The sequence below is a fragment of the Agelaius tricolor genome, unplaced genomic scaffold, assembly GCF_023055355.1.
Source record: "Agelaius tricolor isolate 1412-34295 unplaced genomic scaffold, bAgeTri1.0.p SCAF_16, whole genome shotgun sequence".
Taxonomy (NCBI): Eukaryota; Metazoa; Chordata; class Aves; order Passeriformes; family Icteridae; genus Agelaius; species Agelaius tricolor.
The window spans coordinates 13,348,311-13,369,056 of record NW_027269276.1 but is presented as its reverse complement, the minus strand read 5'-3'; the positions used below and the strand labels follow the sequence as shown (position 1 = coordinate 13,369,056).

At 39.1% G+C, this 20,746-nt stretch overlaps 1 protein-coding gene across 8 annotated transcripts in view; it reads left to right on the top strand.

The window, feature by feature from the left end:
- Positions 1-414: 414 nt before the first annotated feature.
- Positions 415-20,746, top strand: part of ZNF280D (zinc finger protein 280D) — a 40,059-nt gene continuing 19,727 nt past the window's right edge. For 2 of the 8 annotated variants that reach the window (XR_011681482.1, XM_071441600.1), the window contains exons 1-7: positions 416-630; positions 5,309-5,460; positions 9,236-9,301; positions 9,407-9,777; positions 11,429-11,546; positions 17,518-17,627; positions 19,231-19,457. Coding sequence is in view for 7 of the 8 variants with exons in the window: in XM_071441600.1 (XP_071297701.1) it covers positions 5,316-5,460; positions 9,236-9,301; positions 9,407-9,777; positions 11,429-11,546; positions 17,518-17,627; positions 19,231-19,457 (1,037 nt within the window). In the remaining variant the exon portion in view is untranslated. Of the gene's footprint in view, positions 631-1,068; positions 1,236-5,308; positions 5,461-7,164; positions 7,199-9,235; positions 9,302-9,406; positions 9,778-11,428; positions 11,547-17,517; positions 17,628-19,230; positions 19,458-20,746 lie in introns of those variants that run through there. The other 6 variants (XM_071441597.1, XM_071441598.1, XM_071441603.1 and 3 more) reach the window with 6 other exon arrangements.

Below are 20,746 nucleotides of genomic sequence, written 5' to 3'. Positions count from 1 at the left end.
TCCACCAGCATTTCCAAGTCCTTCTTGGCAGGGCTGCTCTCGATCTGTTCAGTCCCCAGCCTCTGTTGATACTGGCTGGTTTCCCTGACAGCATGGCAGTGGCCCTGTGTGCCCTCACCAAAGCAGAGAGCAGGCAGTGCGAGGCTGGGCTGGGGCTGCTGGGCATGAGGCCTGGCCTACCGCAGCAGTGCGGACCGGGTCATGAGGCCCAAAACCAGCAGCAGCTCCTGGTAGCAGGACTGTGAGGCGCGACACATGGCGGCGATACTATACCAGGCTGTGATTCCCGGCGGTGTTGTGTTATACCAGGCTGTGAGGCCCGGCACATGGCGGCGGTGCCATCCGGGGTGTGAGGCCCAGCACATGGCGCAGGCCCCGCCCCGGCCCGGCCCGGCCCCGCCCCGATCGCGGGCACCGCGATGTGTCCGACCCGCGGTTCCCGTCAGGCAGCGCGCGGGGCTGCGGCCGCCCCCGCCTCCTGCCCGCGTTCCCTCGGCGGCGGCGGCGCTGAGGTGGCGCCGCGCCCCGGTGAGGTGAGCGAGGCGCTTCAGTCGGCGCTGCCCCATCCCCCGCCGGCCCGGGCGGCAGGGAGTGGCTGTCCCGCCGCGGCCCCTACGGACGGGAAGCACGGTAAGGTCAGCCCGTTCCATGCCCCCGGCCCGCCCTGCCGCGCTCCCCGCGCGGCGGGAGCAGCGCTCGGAGGGGACGGACGCGGGGGGATTGTCGCCGGCGAGACCGGCGCCATCTTAGGTCGGAGCGTGGCCTGGCGTCCCCGAGCGGGGCCCCCGCGCTGTGAGGGCCCCCGCGAGCCGCCCGCGGGCCCCGCTGGCACCGTCCGGTTCTGCCCTCGAGGGCGGCCCGGGCAGGGCTCGCTCCGCCCGCAGTCGGCCGCGTGGGGCCCTCCCAAGGGCCCCGGGCGTTAACAGCAAGAGCGGCGCTGGCGGCGCGGCTCAGCTCGGCCTCCTCCCTGCCGGCCGTGGCTCTGCCGTTCGGGCCTCGCCCAAACCGGAGCCCCCGGCTCGAGCCGAGTGCCGGCGGTCACCGGCGCGGGACGCGGGGCGGTCCGGCTGCAGCGGCAGCTCTTCGCCTGCCCTCGGGACTCGGCTGCTGCCACGGCCTGGTACCACCGCGGCTCGGCGGCGTGAGCTGCTGGCGGGCTGGCACCGCCGATATTGCCCTTCCCTAGGCGGAGCTTGTGCCTTCTCATGGCCCAGAGGGCAGCGTTGGCTCCTGAGGTTTGTGTTTAAGGGAAGTGGGTTTACGCTTTGGTTTTTTAACTATTTTCAGGTGCCCTTTTAGCTTGATCATTGTTTCTTTGCTACTAAACAAATGAAGCCCTCAATTAAAATCCAGTTGTTCCCAGTCCTGGTGGAGCTGTGGATTGTACACCCTTCATCAACTAATACGGTGGAAAGTTATGTGCCTGTATGGGACGTTATCTGAGCTATACATCATGTAGTCCGTTGTGTGATCTGTGTTGTAAATAAGGTAACTTCTCTGGACATTTGAAATGCAGGTATTAAAGTGGGGGGAAAATTTTAATTTAGCTATATGAGGAGTGGCTGAGGTCACTTGATCTAGAGAAGAGGAGGCTGAGGGCAGCCCTTATGGCAATCCTCATGAGGGAAAGAGGGACAGACACTGATCTCTGTGGTGACCAGTGACAGGACCCGAGGGAATGGTTTAAATGTGTAAGGGGAGATTTAGGTTAGATATTGGGAAAAGATTCTTCACCCAGGGAGTGGTTGGGTTCTGGAAGAGGCTCCTCAGGGAAGTGGTTATAGCACCAAACCTTCCAGTTCCAGAAGAGTTTTGTCAATGCTCACAGGGACGTGATGGGATTGTTAGGGATGTCATGTGCAGGACTAAGGGTTGGACACTGTGATCTTTGTGGAACCCTTCCAACTCAGAATATTCTGCCATTCTATATGAAATGGTGACAAGGCTAGTCTGACAAATTTCTGGTTAGTGTAAATGTCCTCACTCTTTGAGCTCACTACCAATTTCATTTTAATTATTTGACTTTAGGCCAATCCAAGGAAGTTTTGAGTATTGGAAGGCTCACTTGAGCTTAACGGTGGAATAGACAAATTCCCATCTGAAGTGGTAACAGGATTTTCAATAACTCTTAAGTCTTACTGTGGCTCTATCTACTGTGATTTTCTATAGTGCCAATTTCTGTCCATCCTTGTGGTGCTCTTCTACAGATCATTGTGTTGTTTTCACTACAGCTGTTATACTCTTGATACATTTACTTAAATGAGATAATTTTTTGTTGTTTCTATGCGAGTGCTTTTAAATCCTAGCTTTAAAGAAAAAGAGGTTATAAATACAGTTGGCTTTTAATAAAGTTAGGTATTTTTAAACCTAACTGCCATGATAAAGATGGCTGAAATAGTACTTTTAAAACAGTTATTTCATTAGAAGCTTATTGCTGTTTAGGGCAATGAGCTCTCATTTTGTAATCTGTCCTGTATCAGGTTTTTAGTTCATCACTTTTCTAGTAACTATAATAGTGTTCCAGGGCTTGTGTTTTTGCAGGTTGTTGGTTATTTGTGCCTGCCTAATGAACTTCCATAGTTATGCTTAGTTTTAGATGGGCAGTTGCTTTTTAAAGCAATATCTTGATATAGTCCATACTGTTATTTTTAAAGTGTTTTAAAGAACTTGTTCACAATTTTGATGCTTTACCTTACAATACCAGTTTCAACACTTTCTTTGTGTCTATGCATACAGCAGTGCATTGGAGCTTTGGACCTCTCAGTTCCGTCAACTACCTTTAAGGAAATGTGTGTATAAACATGAATATATACTTATGCACATTAAAAAATGAGGAAGATAAAGTCTATTGTCAGTAGGTTTACTTTTTTTACACTGGTGTCTGAACCACCACTGGGAAATATTTAAGCAGAGTGGGGGAAGGATTCACTTGGTTGGTTTTGTCTTCGAGAGCACTGCTAGCAGGATTCCTAGAATACATTTTGTGTGTTAGTGTAGTTAAAAAAGTTAAAAATTTGGAAGCTATTTGTCCTCTAAACATGGATGTAGATGTTTCCTTTGGCAATGGAGACCACTTACAGGAGCTGTTCCTGTACATCTCCTCTAATCCAATCAATCACCCCTTACTGCACTTTTGATTGTTCAGGCTACAGATTTTTGATTTCTCAGTTGTGCTGATAAAACTGTTACTAGGCCAGGTTATTTTTAACCTGCTCTGCTTCACACCATAGTTCTGTGTAAAGTTGGGTTGGCACAACTGAGGACACGGTGCAGGAGCAGGGCGGGAACTCATTAGGCCAGCTTTCTTCCCAGGAAAGAAGTCAGTGAAAGCTTGGCTTCACATTATAACATTGTAATTAAAAAAAAAAGTTAAAAGATGTGAAATTAATAATGATACTTGCCTTTTAAAAGATGCTATGTATTTTGAGTCACCTTTAAGAGTATCTTAATGTGCATATCCTGATGCATAAAATGAAATATCCATACGAGGTATCAGCAGTTGGTGTCACTTTCTAAAAGCCCATGGCTGTGTTATCAAATTTCTTTTAACTGTATTTAAGGAAAAAATTGGCTGTGTTACAGTGTAGGTGAGGTTACATTTATCTTGTTAGGATTCTGCTAACATATATCATTGCTTGTGCCTATTTTGTCTTTTTAGTAGAAATTGCATTGCATCCTCTGAGCATATTTTATAATTTATTCCTTTTTTCCCCTGAGGTCAAGTAATACTAAATTCTTAAAATAAAAACACTGATCATTTATGTTGTCTGTTCTGTAAAAGAAGTCTCTGAAATAGTAATTTTTTTTGCCTTAAAGCCTATTCAACTTTGCCTCAGTGTTATTAAAAAAAAGTTCCAAAGAATGCCCTACAGAGAAGAAAAAGTTTTAGTTAGGCTTGATTCTCTTTCCGAGACCTGGCGTGTGGCCTGTGTTGTCTCTATCAAGTGGAAATCACTTCAGAATCTACCTTTTCCCCCAGACAGTAATTTAGTTTAGTGTCCTGTTCTCTTTTCTAGCACCATGTCTGACTTCAGCACTCTCAGCTGATGGAGGAAGCCAACGAGGAGTTCAGCTCTGTGTAGTGGGTCTGGCGCTGGCCAAAGGTGTAAATCCAGCAGACACAGAGCAGTCTGGGGACACAGGCATCATCAAGTCACCCCAGGGCATTTCTCTACTTTATTTCATCTCAGATCTTAACATGTGCTAACACCAGCAGCCCCATTCTCATACAAGCAGAGGATGATTGTCTGCTCCCCTGATAAGCTGTTACAGACTAATTATTTCTGATGTCTTATTAGATTATTGGTACTCCATGTAAAGAAACAGCAAAATTTCTTACTTATTTGTTGTTCAGAAATACATTCAAGGTTATGTTAAAAGAATAAAAACTTTATTGGCCATCTCTGTTTATTTAAAAAACAAATAAAATCAATTGTGATAAGATATGCTGATGTAAATTTGGTTAATTCCAAAAAGTACATATTTTTTGTGACTAGTTCTATACATGACTTTTTTAATACAAGAAAATATCTACAGGCATGAGGGACTCCAGCTAATGAGATCTCTCCAAATTTTTATCATGTTTAATTGCTAATGGAATCAGTATGCAGTGCATTGTAGGTACAGCTTGGGGATTTTGCTGTTGTGGAGGTTTTTTTGTTTAAAGTGCTTTTTATGGGCGGTTTGCTTGTTCATGTTGATGTTCTTTTGTGGGTATTTGGGAATTTTGTGTTGGTTTTGTTAGGGTTTAAAGAAAATGTGACCTTATGGGAAGCCTTGGCAAAGTCTTAGAAAATTTGGGAGGCTGTGAGTTTGGGTGGGGTTTTGTTGTGTTTGTGTTGGGCTTTTTAAGATGCAAAGAAAATTTGTAATCAGTAATCAAAAAAAAGTTGTAATCAGTGTTTCACTAACTCAGTTATGTGCTTTGTAGAAGGCCCTTCATGTTTCTTGTGAATGACTTACCTGGAATTTTTAAAAAGAATACCTTTCACTGTGGTGTCAGAGGCTTCCTCTGAAAGTCACTGGTGCTTTATACAAGAATAGCTTAAATTCTGTGGAGGATATCTTTGGTGTTTTCTCTTTAATAGCAAAGATGAGCATCCAAGTAATTGTCAGAATGGTGATGTGGCATCAGTCTTTGAAGATCTCCTGTGTCAGATGATGTTCAATCTGTAAAGAACATGGAGGGAGGGAGACCATTCTATGGGAATTATTGACAACTGCAGTATTCCTTATTGAGCAGTGAAGTATTTCATGAAAGTACTGAATGTTTTGGTGTGTGTGTTTTTTTGGTTTTTTTACTGTCTAGTCTCAAGATGGCAGAATTATTTATGGAATGTGAAGAAGAGGAGCTAGAACCCTGGCAAAAGAGAGTGAGAGAAGTAGAAGAGGATGATGAGGACGATGATGATGAGCCAATCTTTGTTGGGGAAATCTCCAGCTCAAAGCCAGCCACTACATGTAAGACAACACTTTTCCATAATTTAAAACAGAACTTTCAAAGTATAGAAAGTTAAACTTAGTTTGGAAGTATAGAATTCTTAATAGTATGACTTAAAACATTCCACACCTTAAAGCTGTACGACTCTGTCTTACTGAAAATCAGAATTCTTAAGAAATTCTGTCTTAAATTAAACCAGTCCCAGGTTATGCACAGCTCTGGTTACTTCTAACCTTGAATCTCTGAGGTCAAAATAAGGACATTTGAAGGTTTTAGCATTAGTGACAGAGTTTAAAAGCTCCTATATACAGTGCTGAAATAATGCATGCAATTGCTTACATAGTATAGTTAAAATTTAGTTATATATTTGGGAGTGTCTCCCTCATAAAAGAATGTGCATGAATTGAAGTCTTCCTGTTACACTCTTTTTTTTTTTCTCCACCTCTCATTTCATATGTTGGTGAACATCATTCTGACAAAGCCAAGATAACTGTCTTCAGTGTCTATAATAGAAGCACAGTCTGGAAAGTGACTAATATGAAAATACTGAAAGCCTGTCTGTGAAGTACAAGATTTTGATTGATAAATTGACCCATCCTTTGTGAAATGGAATTTTTTCATCAAGTTCCTTAGTTTTGTCCCAAATGCAGGTAGTGCAGGGAGTAAGGTTAGGTGGTTGTGATGACAGGAGATGGTTCAGAATTCCGTGTTTGTCCTATGCTTGGGGTTTGGCAGGTAAGTAAAGAATAACATTTTTTCTTGTTATTTTAATTAACTTCAGTAATGAAACTTTTTTTTGTGTATCCATCCTGTAGTCAATTTTTAAGAGCTGTGACCTAAGGTCTCCCTAGCAGTCACATACCCAGGACTTGACCTGGTGAGGTTTACTCCTCACAGTTTCTGCTTTATCTCTACTAATGCTTGTAGCTAAGATTTCCATAGTAGTTTTCTGAAGGTGTAAAATTTGCAGTAAAGGATCTCAGGACAAAATGTTACATGAGGCTATTTGTCACACTGCTGCGTGGATTTCAGAGCTGTTGCTAGCTGTTCAGTCATTTTAGTTCACAATACTTTCATCTTGCATCTATCACTTTTTTGCTCACTAGGATAGCAAGTTTAAGGCTTCTTACACAAGAGTTAAAAAGTGAAAAAATTATTTTAAATATGAGAAGAATACAGAATCTGATAAGTACTCTCCCCAGATAATATTTTTTTAAGAGTGAATATTTTAAAAATACTCTGAATACTCTGAAAAATTTGAAGACTGTTTTAAAATTATTCTTAAGTTTTCTGCAGTTACAAACATATAGAATGTTGAAAAATACCCTGTTTTTTGGAAGGTCTAGAGACCTGTGGATTGCTGTTGGTCATTGGCAGTAGGTCATGGCATACAACAACCATTAAGGCACTAGCTTGTGTTGGAACAACAAACATGCCAAGTTTGATTGCAGTTGTTGTAGCCTCCAAGTTTTTTTGTAGTGAAAGGATAGAAATAATTCAGTGATATAATATAGTGAAAACTATAATTTTGATATGATTCTGTGAACTTCAAGAACTTGGGTAAAAGATGGAGACTTAAAATGGTTGCTTCTTATTCTAGTGCTGTCCATACTCGGTCCTGACACAAATAAAATCACTTATGGTATAACTTGTTACTTTATCTTTTTTCCTTCCCTTTCCTCAACTTTTCTCTTTTTAATCTTCTACTTCACTATCAAAAACAGCTATGGAAGAATGACCTCAGTTCTTCTCTGGCTTGTAAGTAGTACTACCTGGCACTAGTCAGGCTTCAGTTTGTTATCGGTGATAGGCAAGATACCGTGAGCTCAGCTTTGCTTATCACTGTTTAATTTGCACCTGATCAGATGAAAAATTGATGACAAATAGAAACTCACATATAAGTCTTAATTTTTCTGAAAGGTGTGGTTTCTACAATGCATTGCATTTTCTTAGCCTTTTCCTGACAGTACAGTTACTAGTTTTCGTACAGACTGTGTGGAAAGCTTGAAGGAAATAGTAAATACTCCAACTTTGACCTGCTGTCAGAGAGCTGTGTAGTATCAAGTGTCCCTTCTGATGTACTGGAGGATTGTTTTGGCCAGGTTGAAAAGTAGTTCACACTTTGTTTCCTTTACCTTTTTCTGCAACTGCTCATTTTTCCTACAGTTACCGCTTGTTGTTCTTGCTTCCTATTTCATAATGATACACACCTGTTATTTGTTACTGTTTGAAAATGTTACTCTGCATGTCAGCATGCTTGTGCTTTAGTGCTGTTTTACCTAAACGGGACAAGTACCACTTTGATGGAAGAGGGGAAAGTGCACATCAAGTCTGTGATGAGTCAGTTGAGTCATGTAAATGTAGTTTATAATTTCAATTAACTGGCTTTCTGAAATGTTCTTTTTAAAAGCAATAAAATCTACCTTTGTAATTTAGAATGTGTGCATATCAGATGTCTTAACTATGCTTTGTAAGACAAAAGTTTTCTTTTGTAGATAGATGATGCTTTAGTTTAATTTCACTCTGGAATTCATGTATGAGGTACAGATTTGTTAACACTTGCAAAATGTATGTATTCAGGTAAATACCAAAATAATTTAATCCTGGTTTGTAGTTACTGTTATGTTGAAGTAAAAATAGTATTACTATTACAGCACCAAATTTTGTCATATCTTAAAAAATGCAAACCTGCTTGAATATGTTGGTTGCAGCTGCTTTTTTATTAGTGTGATCTAAATGCAGGTGACAGGTTGAAAGCTGTGGTGTTCTGAGCTCTACTGCTATTAGATGTATTTATCAACTGGTGAAGTGTATGCTAATGGGCCATTGGTGGTGGAAATAGCCTTAAAGTTATTAAACACAATGTGTAGATACTCTGAGATGTATTGTTTGTGAACCTGATGTCATTTGACCCTTGTTTGAGAAGTTACTTCAAGCCTTGTGGGTTAGATATTAGAGAATCAATCTAATTTCGTATGCATATTTTCACAGGTCAGAGCAAGCAACTTGTCAGCAACTCTAATGGAACTGAGAATCTGGGAGTAGAAGAATATTTTGATTTGATGAATATTTTTGTAACTTTCTGAAATTGTCAGAAATCCCAGACTAAGACATAAAAGTCGGGGAATATGAGTGGTATTAGTTAGGGAGTAAATGTAATTTAAGAAATTGCATGTGCTCCTGCTTAGCTAGAACTGTGGACACAGACTACCATGTAGGATAAGTAAGAAAATCAGTGTTCTTGTAATGCAATTCTAATACGACTCCTTTGGTTGCTGATCTGTTGATTTTTCTTTCACATTGGAAAATGGATATCATGAAGTCTAAAATCCACATTTTAAGTGCTGTATTTTGCTAATACAGAAGCAAATGATATCATTACTGCTTTAGAGAAAATGCTTCCTTTAATGTAGGGCAGTTCTAGTATTTGGGAAACATTAGGTATATGTGAGAAAGAGATGTAAATGAAGGCATTATAATCAGCAAATTGAAATGTTAATGCCATGTCCTTTTTTTTGTTGTTGTTTGTATTCTTCCTGTGTGTTAACCTGTCTTCAAGAGAATAAACATTGAGATTCTTAAGTGAACTAGCTTAACCAAAGAGGAGTGGAAGAACATATCATAATTTGTACAAATGACACTTGGTTTTGCCAGGTTTTTGTTTTAGAAATAATATTTTAATTTATAAGCCAAATTCTAATTGGCATAATTTTTGTATATAAATGCAGCTTTTAAATTTCAAATCAATGAAGCTATTAATTTATTTGCAATTAAGATAAATGTAACTTTTGACAGATATATTGAACAGAGTCAACCTCAGCTCACCACGAAGGGGGATACAGAATGGTGCACCCAGTAGAGGTACTTTATTGTCCTAATATGGTAATTACAAAAAAAATCCACAACACTTATGAACCATTTGACTGCAGAATTACATAAAGCTCACTTTGGCATCCTTTGCAACAGGTGCAGTCACTACATTCAAGTCAGAGAGTCAGCACTACGAGCCGCCTGCCTCCAGCCCCGGAGCCGTGCCTGCCCCATCAGTCTTTCAGACTGTGCCCAGACCTGCCACCAGCTCGGTGGCACTTCAGCCATTGGCTGGAGCAGTGAATGTTTCAGGAACTTCACAACCACTGCAGAGACCAGTTGCTGGATGTTTGTCAACACAGCAGGTGCCTGGGTCAAGTTCTGGAATAGCACAGCCTGTTAGCAGACCTGTAACCATTCCAGTGACGACACAGCCGGTATCAAGAAATATTACAGTTCCTGTTGTGGCTCAGCCTGTGTCCAGGCCAGAGACTCCTGCTACAGCACAGCCTGTAATACTCAATCAGGTACATCTTTATTCATTTAAAATGTAAAAGATATGGTACTTTTGAAAAAATTAATCAGTTCTGTCTATTCCAGGTTAGACTGACATGCTTTAGGAAGTAATGCATCCTTATCTGGGATATTCAGTGCAGATTCTGTGGTCTCCTAAAGCTTCTGCTGTTTGTTGAAGTTTGTCTTTTTTTACTTTTTTTGCTTGCTGGATATGTTTAGTATATACTGGGGAGATGTATCCATGCCATCAAAATACCCAAACTATGATCTTGTTGAAAATTAAAATACTGGTAGGACATAAAACCAAAGAAACTACAGACTAGTAAGAGATGCAGTGTTTGTGTGTCGCTGTTGTATTGGTCACATTTCAAATGTGAATGATGTGCACAGGGCTCTGCACTCAGAGTCTGCCACAGGTTTATCCCCTGAACATTAGTCGTGCTTGAGCTGGGGCCTGCAGGCTGAGGTGCTTTGCTGTCCTTTCACTGCCTCTTCTGGAACTGTTGTGACTACAGTGACACCTTCCCTATTGTGACTGCAGCTCATGTAGCTGTTACTCTTAGGAAGTACGGCACAGAAATTCAGTAACTATTTCCTCAGCTACTCCTGAACATCTATTTTTAATTTGGTTAGAGTGGATTAGGTGACTCACCAGAAGAAAGAGTGGCTCTTTATTAAGGTCCTGAAGGGTCTTCATTTAAGGAGATGTACAATAAAAAGGCAGGATGGGGGAGCAACATCTTCCTTTTTGTTCTAGTATTTAGGAGTCCTAAACCAGATTATGATACCTGTTTATGGACTTGTGCTCCTTTAGATTTCTTTCCATTAAATTTGGTTTACATGGTGGTAGTTTAAGATGTGGTAACTTGCACAGGGATGCTTTCAAATAAGTAGCACAATTGTGAATGGGAAGCAGTTTATGAGCTTCGTTTTTTTTTTCCCCCAGCAAAATGTATTTTGGCCTTTGTCTCATGGATTTGCTGATGACAAGGTCTCTGTATTATGTATTGGATGTCTTTTAAAATTTGTTGATTTTTTAATTTTAGGAAGATAGCCCTGCTTTAGTCAATTTTTTGTTTCACAGTACAGCTTGATGAAGTGTAACCATTTGAATTATTGCAGAGTTGAAATTGCCAATACTTTTCCATTTCTACCTTGCTGTTGCTTTGAGAAGCTTCTACTTGATACAAGATTGCACTTCTTTTGAGTTCTGTTTTTTTGATCTTTTGAAATGCAGCAAAATGTTATGCAGGAGTAACAAGCAAATGCCCAAGTTTAGGTTGAAGGAAGAAAGTATTTGGTTTTTTGGAAAAACAATTAAGTATAATCTGAAGCATCATCAGACTTTTTGGAACAAAAACCTTTACAACTAGCAATTCAAACAGATTAGTGATGTTTAATTAAATGGTCTTTCCCAGGTCTTACAATTGTTTTTACTATTCTGAATACACAGCTATAAAACTGACAAGCACTGATGAGAATTGCAACCTTATTAAAATGTCAAAAGAAGCTATTTTGGGGAGATTGTAATGAACTTGATTTTCAGCGGAGTATTTTTTAAAGTCATCATATGTTTTTAAAATAAACCCTTTGAAGCCTGCAAGTAAAAAAAAAAAAACATTAAACCTCAATTTTTTTTCCCTCTTGAAAATATCTGATCAGGATTATATTATGGATTCTCCGCCAGATGCACCAGATAGTACATCTGGCATTCTGTTTGGTGTGAGACAGAACTCGGGGGTTCCACCGTACCAGACTGGGCCAGCAGTGAATGTAACAGGTGGGTAGAACTGTAGTAGTTGATAAGAGAAACAACCAACCTAATGTCATTTAACTCTAGTGCAGATCTGTGGGTTAGAACTTTAAATAAGATTTCTAGAATATAGTATAACTACTTTTTTTCTTCCTCCTGTACATAACCCTGTATAATGTTTAATTAAATAAACTTTGGAGTCTCGTGTTGTCAGACTTTGCTTTTTCAGTGCATCAGGCTGACTATAAAATCAACTGATGTCTTCTTATAATGCTCATTTAGATGGGAAAAAGCATTGCCAGATCCACTGTATCTTTATTGGTAGGCAAAGGTTTGTTTTCAGTATACTCATCACTCTTTGGCCTGTGGAAATAGGAAAAGACTGTTAGCAAAAGAGGGGCTGTGAACAGCACCTGAAGAACTGAGTCTGGATGGGTTCCCTGTAATGATGATCTTGGTTTTCTGACTGCTATATGCAAGAGTTGGAGTAGATGGGATCAAAAGGATGATTCCTGAAAAGGAGGGGAAGGGAGAGAGTGTGTAATTTGACAACAAAACCCTTTTTTTTCAACTCCACCCACTTGGAGGAACGAGAAGTTGCTGTGCCCCAAAGATCTGTCATGTGGAGTTGACTGGAGTGCATCCATGAATCCATAGCTCCAGATTAAAGGGAGGTGTTGGTGCAGGACACTGCTCTTAAGAGGCCTGAAGCAATTTGCCTTTCCTGTGCCTACTCTGGCATCACAGTACATTTGGTGTTTTTATTCTAGGTTACTATTTGTGATGTCTTTTTCCATCCTTAATAAAATCAGGCCTGGCCAGCACGGATGCACAGAGCAGCATTAAGGTGTTTTCAGTGGTGTTGTGGGTTCAGAAACCTATCAGCAAGGTGGTGCTGCAGCCAGTGTACTTTGCTCCTTTTTTGCCATCATGGATGTGGTACACAGGAATGTTGTGTGTATGAGCACAGCCAACTCCTGAGTAATAGCTACTGAAGTGTTCACTAATAGCACAAAGTGACCGAGGTGGCCAAAAAATAATTGTTTGGTTACTGCTTTTCCCTGCTGTCCTGAGTACTCAGAGTCCCTGTGACCTGCTGTGTAGAGTATTTGACAAACTGGCCTAGAATGTGGTTAATTCAAGGAATTCTGGTGTCCACACTCCAGCTGAGAGATGCACTTTCCTGATAAGAAGTGTCAATCTGATCTATACCAGCAAGATATTAAATAATACTTGGAGGTGGTGTGATTAGTTTTCAAAATAGGCCTGTTTTTTTTTTTTATGTGAACAAACAAAAGAACTAAAATGCAAACCTGTGTATTATTACAGTTCTTCTGAAAGAGAATTTACTAGTCAAAGACTATTCACCTTTATAAATATGTAAGAGTCTTCAAAATTTTTATCACATATGTGTTAGGCTTTTAAAATTGGAATTATGAACAGTATTTTTAACATAAAAATAGTCCTTGTTTCCAAATAGGGTTTTCTGCAGTCAAATAAAATACTTCACTGGAGATCCTTGTAAAGTCAGTCAGACCTTGTGTCTTTTCCCTAGCCCCCATTGCAGAGCTACACATAGTTTAATTCCCAGCAGCAGCAGATGCTGCTGTAGGTTGATGGCTGGGTGCTCCAATAGCCTCAGGTGATACAGATGAATGCTAAGGCCATACCAGCTCTATGGACTGAGCAGGACTTGTGTCCATGTAAGCAGCTCATGTACTGAACATGGTGAGTGTAAGTAAATTAAACCCCCTAGGAAGTAGTAGCATCTAATTATTAACCTGATCATTTTGTGAATGAATGAACCTTAGGCAAACAATGCATAGAGCAAAACATTTGAGCTTAATATGTTTATTTATATTAAAGAGAAGGAAAGGTGTACTACAAAGGACAATGTTAGGATGTTTAGGTATCCGTATATTGAGTGAGTTATGTTTTTCCATGTTTGAGGCACAGTGTGGCAAATTCTCCAAGATGTTCATCAGCATTCCCTGCTGGGATTCTGCCTATGGGCATTGAATGGGGAGATTCTCCAGACTGTTGGCCAAGTTTAGATAGTTCCCACTGAGTAAACAGAACTATGGGTGCCAGAGAGCTATTTTGTTTCTTCTCAGATGTGTGAATAATTGTTTGTGACACAAAGTATCTCTACTTGTTGAGCTTCTTCTTACACCCTGAATTCTCAGGGTGCAGCTATGTCATTGTAGGGAGGGATATACCAGAATGTCCTTAGCTTAGATCATTGTGTCCAGAACTGAAGCCTTTGACATATTTTATTATAGTCTTAAGGCTGTTGGCAGTCTGTCATTGTGAGAGGTTTACAAGACCTGTGCTGGCACTTCAGACTCCTTGGTTTGTAGCTGTGTCTTTCAGGTCTACTTGAGGACTGATCTCTGCATTGAGTTCATATCATCCAGGGTAATCTTACCGTGACAGAAACATGGATTTCTGACCAAATGGAGCTGACTGTTTATAGGCATGTTAATCAGCCACTGAACCTCCCAGTTTCAAAGTTGTTGGTGGATTTTTTTGTTGGGTGGTGTTTTGGGGGTTTTTTTTTGGTGGGGTTTTTCTTGGTTGAGTTTTTTGTGGATTTGTTAGGTTTTGTTGGTGGTGGTGGTTTTTGTTTTGGTTTTTTGGTTTTGTATTGTTTGGCTTTTTGTTTCTTTGTTTTTTGTTTTGTTATGGGTTTTTCTGTTTTGTTGGTTCTTTGAGGTTTTTTTGTTTGTTCTTTTTTACTGATTTTCTTCAGAAGAAATACTGCAAACCGTAAGGACATGTATGATGTTCTTTCAGAAGAAGAGAGCAGGTAGATGTGCTGTGGTTGGTCATTAGAAGTTACAACACTCATTTCATTTTGCATGCAAACTGACATTTACAGAGGTATATAAGAAACTAAAACAGCATTAACATAGGACCAGAAAGAAAGGAGAGGTGTTTTCCATCAGAAGCACAGAGCTTGTTCCAGATAGCAGGCATTGCACAAACCAGCTGCTTAGCTTAGCTTCATTACTGTGAACTCACCTTGTCTCACATTAGAGTGGGTCAAGATGTGAAAAGTAGGGCAAATGAATTCAGGTGGCCACAGTGTGATTTAATGGGGTCAGAGGTGGGTCTGTATCTCTTGAATTTACCCTTTCCTCCTTCACTGGCCTGGGCCTTCAGTCTGAGTTGGGTATTTTCTTAAGTTCAGTATGGCATATTAGTTTAGGAAAATATTTAAACAGCTTTCTGTGGACTCTAAATTGCAGTCACCACTAATGTGTTCTAATTACTATGGGAAAAAACCTGAGGTTCTTTAAAGTACTCTAAGTCTAAATGAGAGTGGTTTTGTATCTAAACCTCCTGCTATTCTGAAGGTGACAGTGGAACTCCAAAACAGGCCAAGCTTGTTGAGGTCGGTGCTAGGAGCAACTTGGCTGTTTCACCTCCAGGTAACTGTCCAACAGTTTTTTCTTTACAGCATAAGAACAGTTTGAAGCCAGTTGCACAGGCACAAAACGGATCTTCAAACAGTAGGAAGTTGGAATGATCTAGCTGGCAGTCCTGCATCTGTGTCATGGAAAAAGCTGACACATCTGTAGTGTTTCAGTTGGTCAGTGTTTTAAATGCTCTTAAGGCAGTGTAAGTAAGTAACTGTTCTTATGCTGTGAAAATAAAATAACTATTCTATGCAAGGGTTTATATACCTTTACAAATTAATTTACCTGAGGTTATTACCTATTCAAATTTTAGACCTTTATTGTTTAGAAGGTAGGTTAGATTTCTGTAGAGCAGTAATTAGTCATTCAGAGACAGATGATAAAAATAAATGCCCCTGACCTCATTCTCTTAGTTGATTTTCTATGTCAAAGAAGGGAGTAGGGGGTTGAAACTTCAAAACACAACCAATCAGAAAATCAAGATTGAAAGAATTCTTGACTTAATTCTATGACTGCTGAATTTATGAACTAATTCTGATTAGATGAAGGAAAAAATCCTTTTAGCAATGCCAGGCAAGGCAGTAACAAATTAGATTGTGGAATCCCTATCCTTGGAGATTCTCAGAAGTTGACTGAACTCTTATGCTCTGAGCATAAGGTTAGACTTGCTTTGACTGGGAAGTTACAGAAAACCACCTCCAAAAGTCCAACCTAAATTATTTTGTGATTCTGTACTTTGTCTAATTATCGCAAAGTGTGTTTTACAGTTTTCCCCCTTTTTTTTTCCCCAGCAGCATTTCTGATATAGTTTGAAATAGTAGTGGATGGAGAGAAGGTCTATTCTAAAGAAACGATGTTATTGGAAAGATTCTTCCTTCCCTGGAAGAAGAGAGCTGGTCCAGCTGTTTCAGAATATGAACTATTAGGTGCATTTTTGTCCTGAGCCAAAAGGTCCTCTCTAGTGATTGCAATACGCCAGGATTTATTATTGACTTTTGAGACATTTCCAAGACATCTTCTCTCCTATAATGTTAAAATGATTGTTTAGAACAATTTCAGATTTGAGTTTTTTGCATTTCTTATTTAGAGCTTGTTTGCTCTTTCCAGCTCCCAGAAGGACGTGGCTATAACATGAACATTTCAGCAAAAAAAATTCCTCCACTCTCTTTCAGGTGAAATAGATATTGTGCTGCAGCATATCATAAAAAAAGATAACTGAAGGATCTTGCTAAATTCGGTAGAAAAAGAAGTAGATCATATTCACTGAGAACCTTATTTTGCTGAGTTTGTCTCTAAGCCACCCCATGCTGGCATAGCAATTTCTAATCTGTCACAGCATCCAGCACTGAAGCACTGCAGAACACAAGGTTTTGCTGCAGAACTGGTTTTCTTCAACTCAGTTTGCACTTAGCTGTGATGTGTCAAAATGTTTTACCAACTGTAAGAGTGAAGTCTTGCAGCTCTGTTTGTGGTACATCTTTTACATGGCCATCCACTCGTGAAGGACTTTCTGCTTAGCAATGGTTCTTAGCAAAACTGTTATCTTCAGGAAAATTACTGTTTATTTATGGTCTAGGCAGGACTATTGTGATGTAAAAATGTAAAACACTATTGCATGGTCATCTCTTAACTCATACACTTATTCATTCCCTTGTATTTATGTTTTTGTTTTTATTACATCTTTTCATAGTCCTGGCAGGGAGCAGTTGACTCTGCTGTTGAGATGTTGTTTCCTGTGTTTAGCTTCTAAACTGCTTACTTAGTATGGAGTTCTCCAAATCTGTGAATGACTTGAGAATGCAAGAGAATTTCATCTGAAAAAGTAGCTCTTGCTCTGATGTTTTTTGACAGTTTGGAGAAAACTCAAAGCTTAGTTTATTCATTGAAGTTTAATGCAAAGCTTTAATATCTCTTTTGCTCAAAAGGTATTAATTATGTTGACAAGAGAAGCATTATTTCCTTTAATTACTGGGAGTAATTATTAATTTAGAGGATTTATTCTCTAGGTTCTCCAAAGACACCTTTGTTAACAGAAATAATGCATTTGAATAAGCCAAGATTGCAACAAATCTCCAGAGATAAATAGCCTCATCATTGAGGACCAAATGGTGAAATTCCTTTCCAAACCAATAGGGTTTTATCTGAACCCTGTTGTGATGATGATCAGGTTGTGGCAGAAAACAGGCTTTACGTGTTCATTTGAAAAGTTTGTGAAATAAAACCATCAAAAATCCATCCTATCCAGGATGGGCTGGGCTGGTAGTGCACAGAAGAAATGCTTTCTCCCTGTCATGCTGCCTTCATCTCCTCATGTGTTTTTTCCTTGTTTGCTGATAAGATTTTCTAAAATCTATTTATCAGTCTATGTCAAACAGAGCCAACTCCAAGTCAGTTTGGGAAAAAGGAAGAATAGTTAAAAGATGCTTGTAAAGTCTTTTTAATGGTTACTACAGCTTCATTGATGGTAATAATTTTCATTTGAAATAGCATATTTTACTAGAATACTGCCACTACTACTACTAAATTGAGTATTCTACTTGTGAATTCTGAGTCTTTATATGTTTTAAATTTTACAGGGACAAATGCTGCATCCAGTACCATTAAAAATGGAGGACCTTTTCCACGAGCTTGTCCAAAATGTAATATACATTTCAATCTTATGGATCCTCTAAAAAATCACATGAAGGTAAAATATTTTGGGGCTGGTAAGCATTAGAACAAACTTTGTGGGCTTCTCCTTGGTTATGGAAGAGTGCCATGGTTTGATAGGAAGCTAGTTTGGCTTCTGACTGCTATCAAGCAGAACCAAATGCTCAAAGTCCTGCAGTCACAGAGAGCAAGACAGGAGCAGGGGAGCTCCAAATCTGGCTGCTTTTTGCCTCATGTTTCCAGTGTGCTGAAGGGGTCTATGAGAACAGGCAGCCAGGTGACCCACATCTGTATAAGATTGCAGCTGACACAAAGATGACAATATAAACTTACTGTTTTATCTTGATGTATCACTTGGTACAGCAAGTTAAAAATACTTGATACTTAATAGATAAAAAAGTTGTTAAGCTGTGGGGAGGAATTTCATTTGTAGTTCATACTCAAACACTGCAGTAAACAAAACTCTCAGAAACTCAGCATCACTTAGATTGTGAAACTACGTACTACTGTTTCTAGAAACATTGTTTCCTGGAAAATATTTATCATTTGGCAAAGATCCTCACAATTCTCAGGCATATGTATTTCATTTCAGGGACAGAGAAATGGCTTTGCAGTCTGTATACAACGTGAATATCCAAAACAAAAAGGAGTGTCAGACTACTGTATAAGTTGAATTTGTGAGGATCTGAGTTACTGTTCTCACAGATGGTTCTGATTTACAGGGTTACAATACCCTGTAATTGCTGTCTCCTTCGGTTCTGAAACATAATTAAGAAATGCAGATAGGAGTGGAAAAAACCCCAAGGGTTTTAACTTTTTCTAATCATTATTTGTACAGAATAGCTTTTGCACTGAGTACATCAACTGAATGAAGGAACCCTTGAAGAAGTGTGTTTACTTAGGATACTGAGTTACAGTTCCACAGCAGGAAATTGCTCCTTACTAGTAGGCTTACGGAAAGTAGTCCTGCATGGTAAGAACCATTATTTAGCAGGAGAAAAATTTGTCCTCTGAAACATTCTAGTTTTGTTGGAAACTTCATAGCATCTTCTTTATGGAGTATGCTGTACTTTTTAAGTGATAAGTTTCATGAAATGGCTCTTGGGCTAAGCGTTTTTTACATATACTTCAACATAAAGAAGCTTGAACAATGTCTATTATGTGACTCAGAATTCTGAATTTTTTAGCAATGCTGGAAAGAACTTTTGAAGGTTTCAACATACATTCTTCCCTAAGAAATAAAGCACAAAACTTCCCATTAAGTTCTCAATAAACTTATGCTTGTCTGCAAAATACTTTCACGAAAGCTGCTTTTTTCTTTCATTTTATTAAACGTAAATGAAATAGAAATTTTTTTGCAAGAATAAGGCAACAGTAGTATTGTTTTCTTGATTAAATTTATCTTACTTGAACCTATGAGAATCTTCTTCAGTTTTATAGTAAATAGTGTTTTATTACTTAAACACTAGTTAAACACTGTTCAGAATTGAATATTACTAAGTGTGTCAGTGTGTCAGAGAATTAAGCTTTGCATCTCTCATTAGTGCCTTTGGTTTTTAAAATGCTGTTGTCATTGATGCAGTTTGTGAGACTGATACCATGGTTTCTGTGTCTCATCTCTTCTCCCTGTTTGCATCCAGTATTGCTGTCCAGATATGGTAAATAACTTTTTCTCAGAAATGGTCAAAACAGAATGTGTGAGCACAAGCAAGACCATGGAATCTGAGAAAGGAAAGCTGATTATGTTAGTTAATGACTTTTATTATGGGAAGGATGAAGGTGACCTCCAGCAGGTACAACAGGAGCAGAAGACTCATACGACATTTAAATGCATCAGTTGTCTCAAAGTTCTTAAAAATAACATAAGGTATTTGAGCTCATTTCCTTAATTATTTATTAATCACAGTCCATAGTTGTCTCATGTATTAAAATTTTGTGTTTCTGGAGTAGAGTTCCTTTCATACTGAAAACTGATAATATTGGGTGACTAAACAGAAATTGAATTAATATTTACTTTCCATGTATGACCATAACTTGAAACTTTTTACAGATTAGAGTATGAATTTTAGTGGTGTCTAACATAAACATAGGGTTTTGATAAGAGCAGTTGTAGGACTTTGGGGTTAGAAAGGGCAACACAAAGGATTTTACAGTTTGCCATCTGGATTGATGGCAGTATTGGTAGATGCGAGCGTTAATTCCCTTTAGGGACACACAATGACTAATAGTCAGTAGTTCACTTATGTAACATCTGTTATTTTGTTGGAGTAATTTTACTTCCAAATGCTGATAAAACCCCAGTAAGCTGTTTTAGTAGGTAGACAAGTTTGTGTCATCGTTCCTTTGGAAGTTAAGGTCACTGAACTTTTTCACATGCACTCTTCAAGGGAAGCTGAAGTAGCAGAATGTAAAATTGAAAAATGGACTATTGTTTCAAAGGGCACAGTCTGCAAGTTAAAACGAGCAGGTTTATGCTAACATTAGACACATATTATTGAAAAAAACAAGTTTTCTGTAATTAAAACAGTGACATTTGCTATTAATCATTAAAGAGGCACTATTTTATACTCAGCATTATATTGTAAGCAATTGGTGCTGCGGTGCCTATGTGTTCCACAGCAAATCATTAAAAATGTACAAGCTTTTTTTTTAATTTCTGTAGCATTGACTTTAACCATATTAATTTTGACTGTAACCTTGTAGCTTTATTCCATAGTTCTATAACTTAAGAATTTTTATTCCATTATTATTTTGCACCTTTATTTATAGTGGACAAAATAAATACGTCTTACCATCCTAATTAAAGTATAACTTTTTTGACTTAAGTTCAGAAGAGCAGAAAGTGATTCATCATGGTAATCCCCTGCTTTCTTAAAAAGATTTGTGGTTGGACATACCATTGCAATAATTTCTGTTAAGGCATTATGCAGTAACAGTGTCAGTTTCTTTTGTCTGCTTAGAAAACTGGAGAGACTCAGTTGGCTTTTTCTGGTTTTCTTGTTTCTGTTTTTTAAGCAACTGCATGGTAGTACGAGCTTGAGCTCAAGGGACTATTCTCCTTGCTCATTTGATTTTTTCCAATTCCAAGGTCTGCATTTCTTTTGTGAGTGTGACTTAAGTTTAATTCCTCTGGCTGTACTGAAATAAATTGCACTC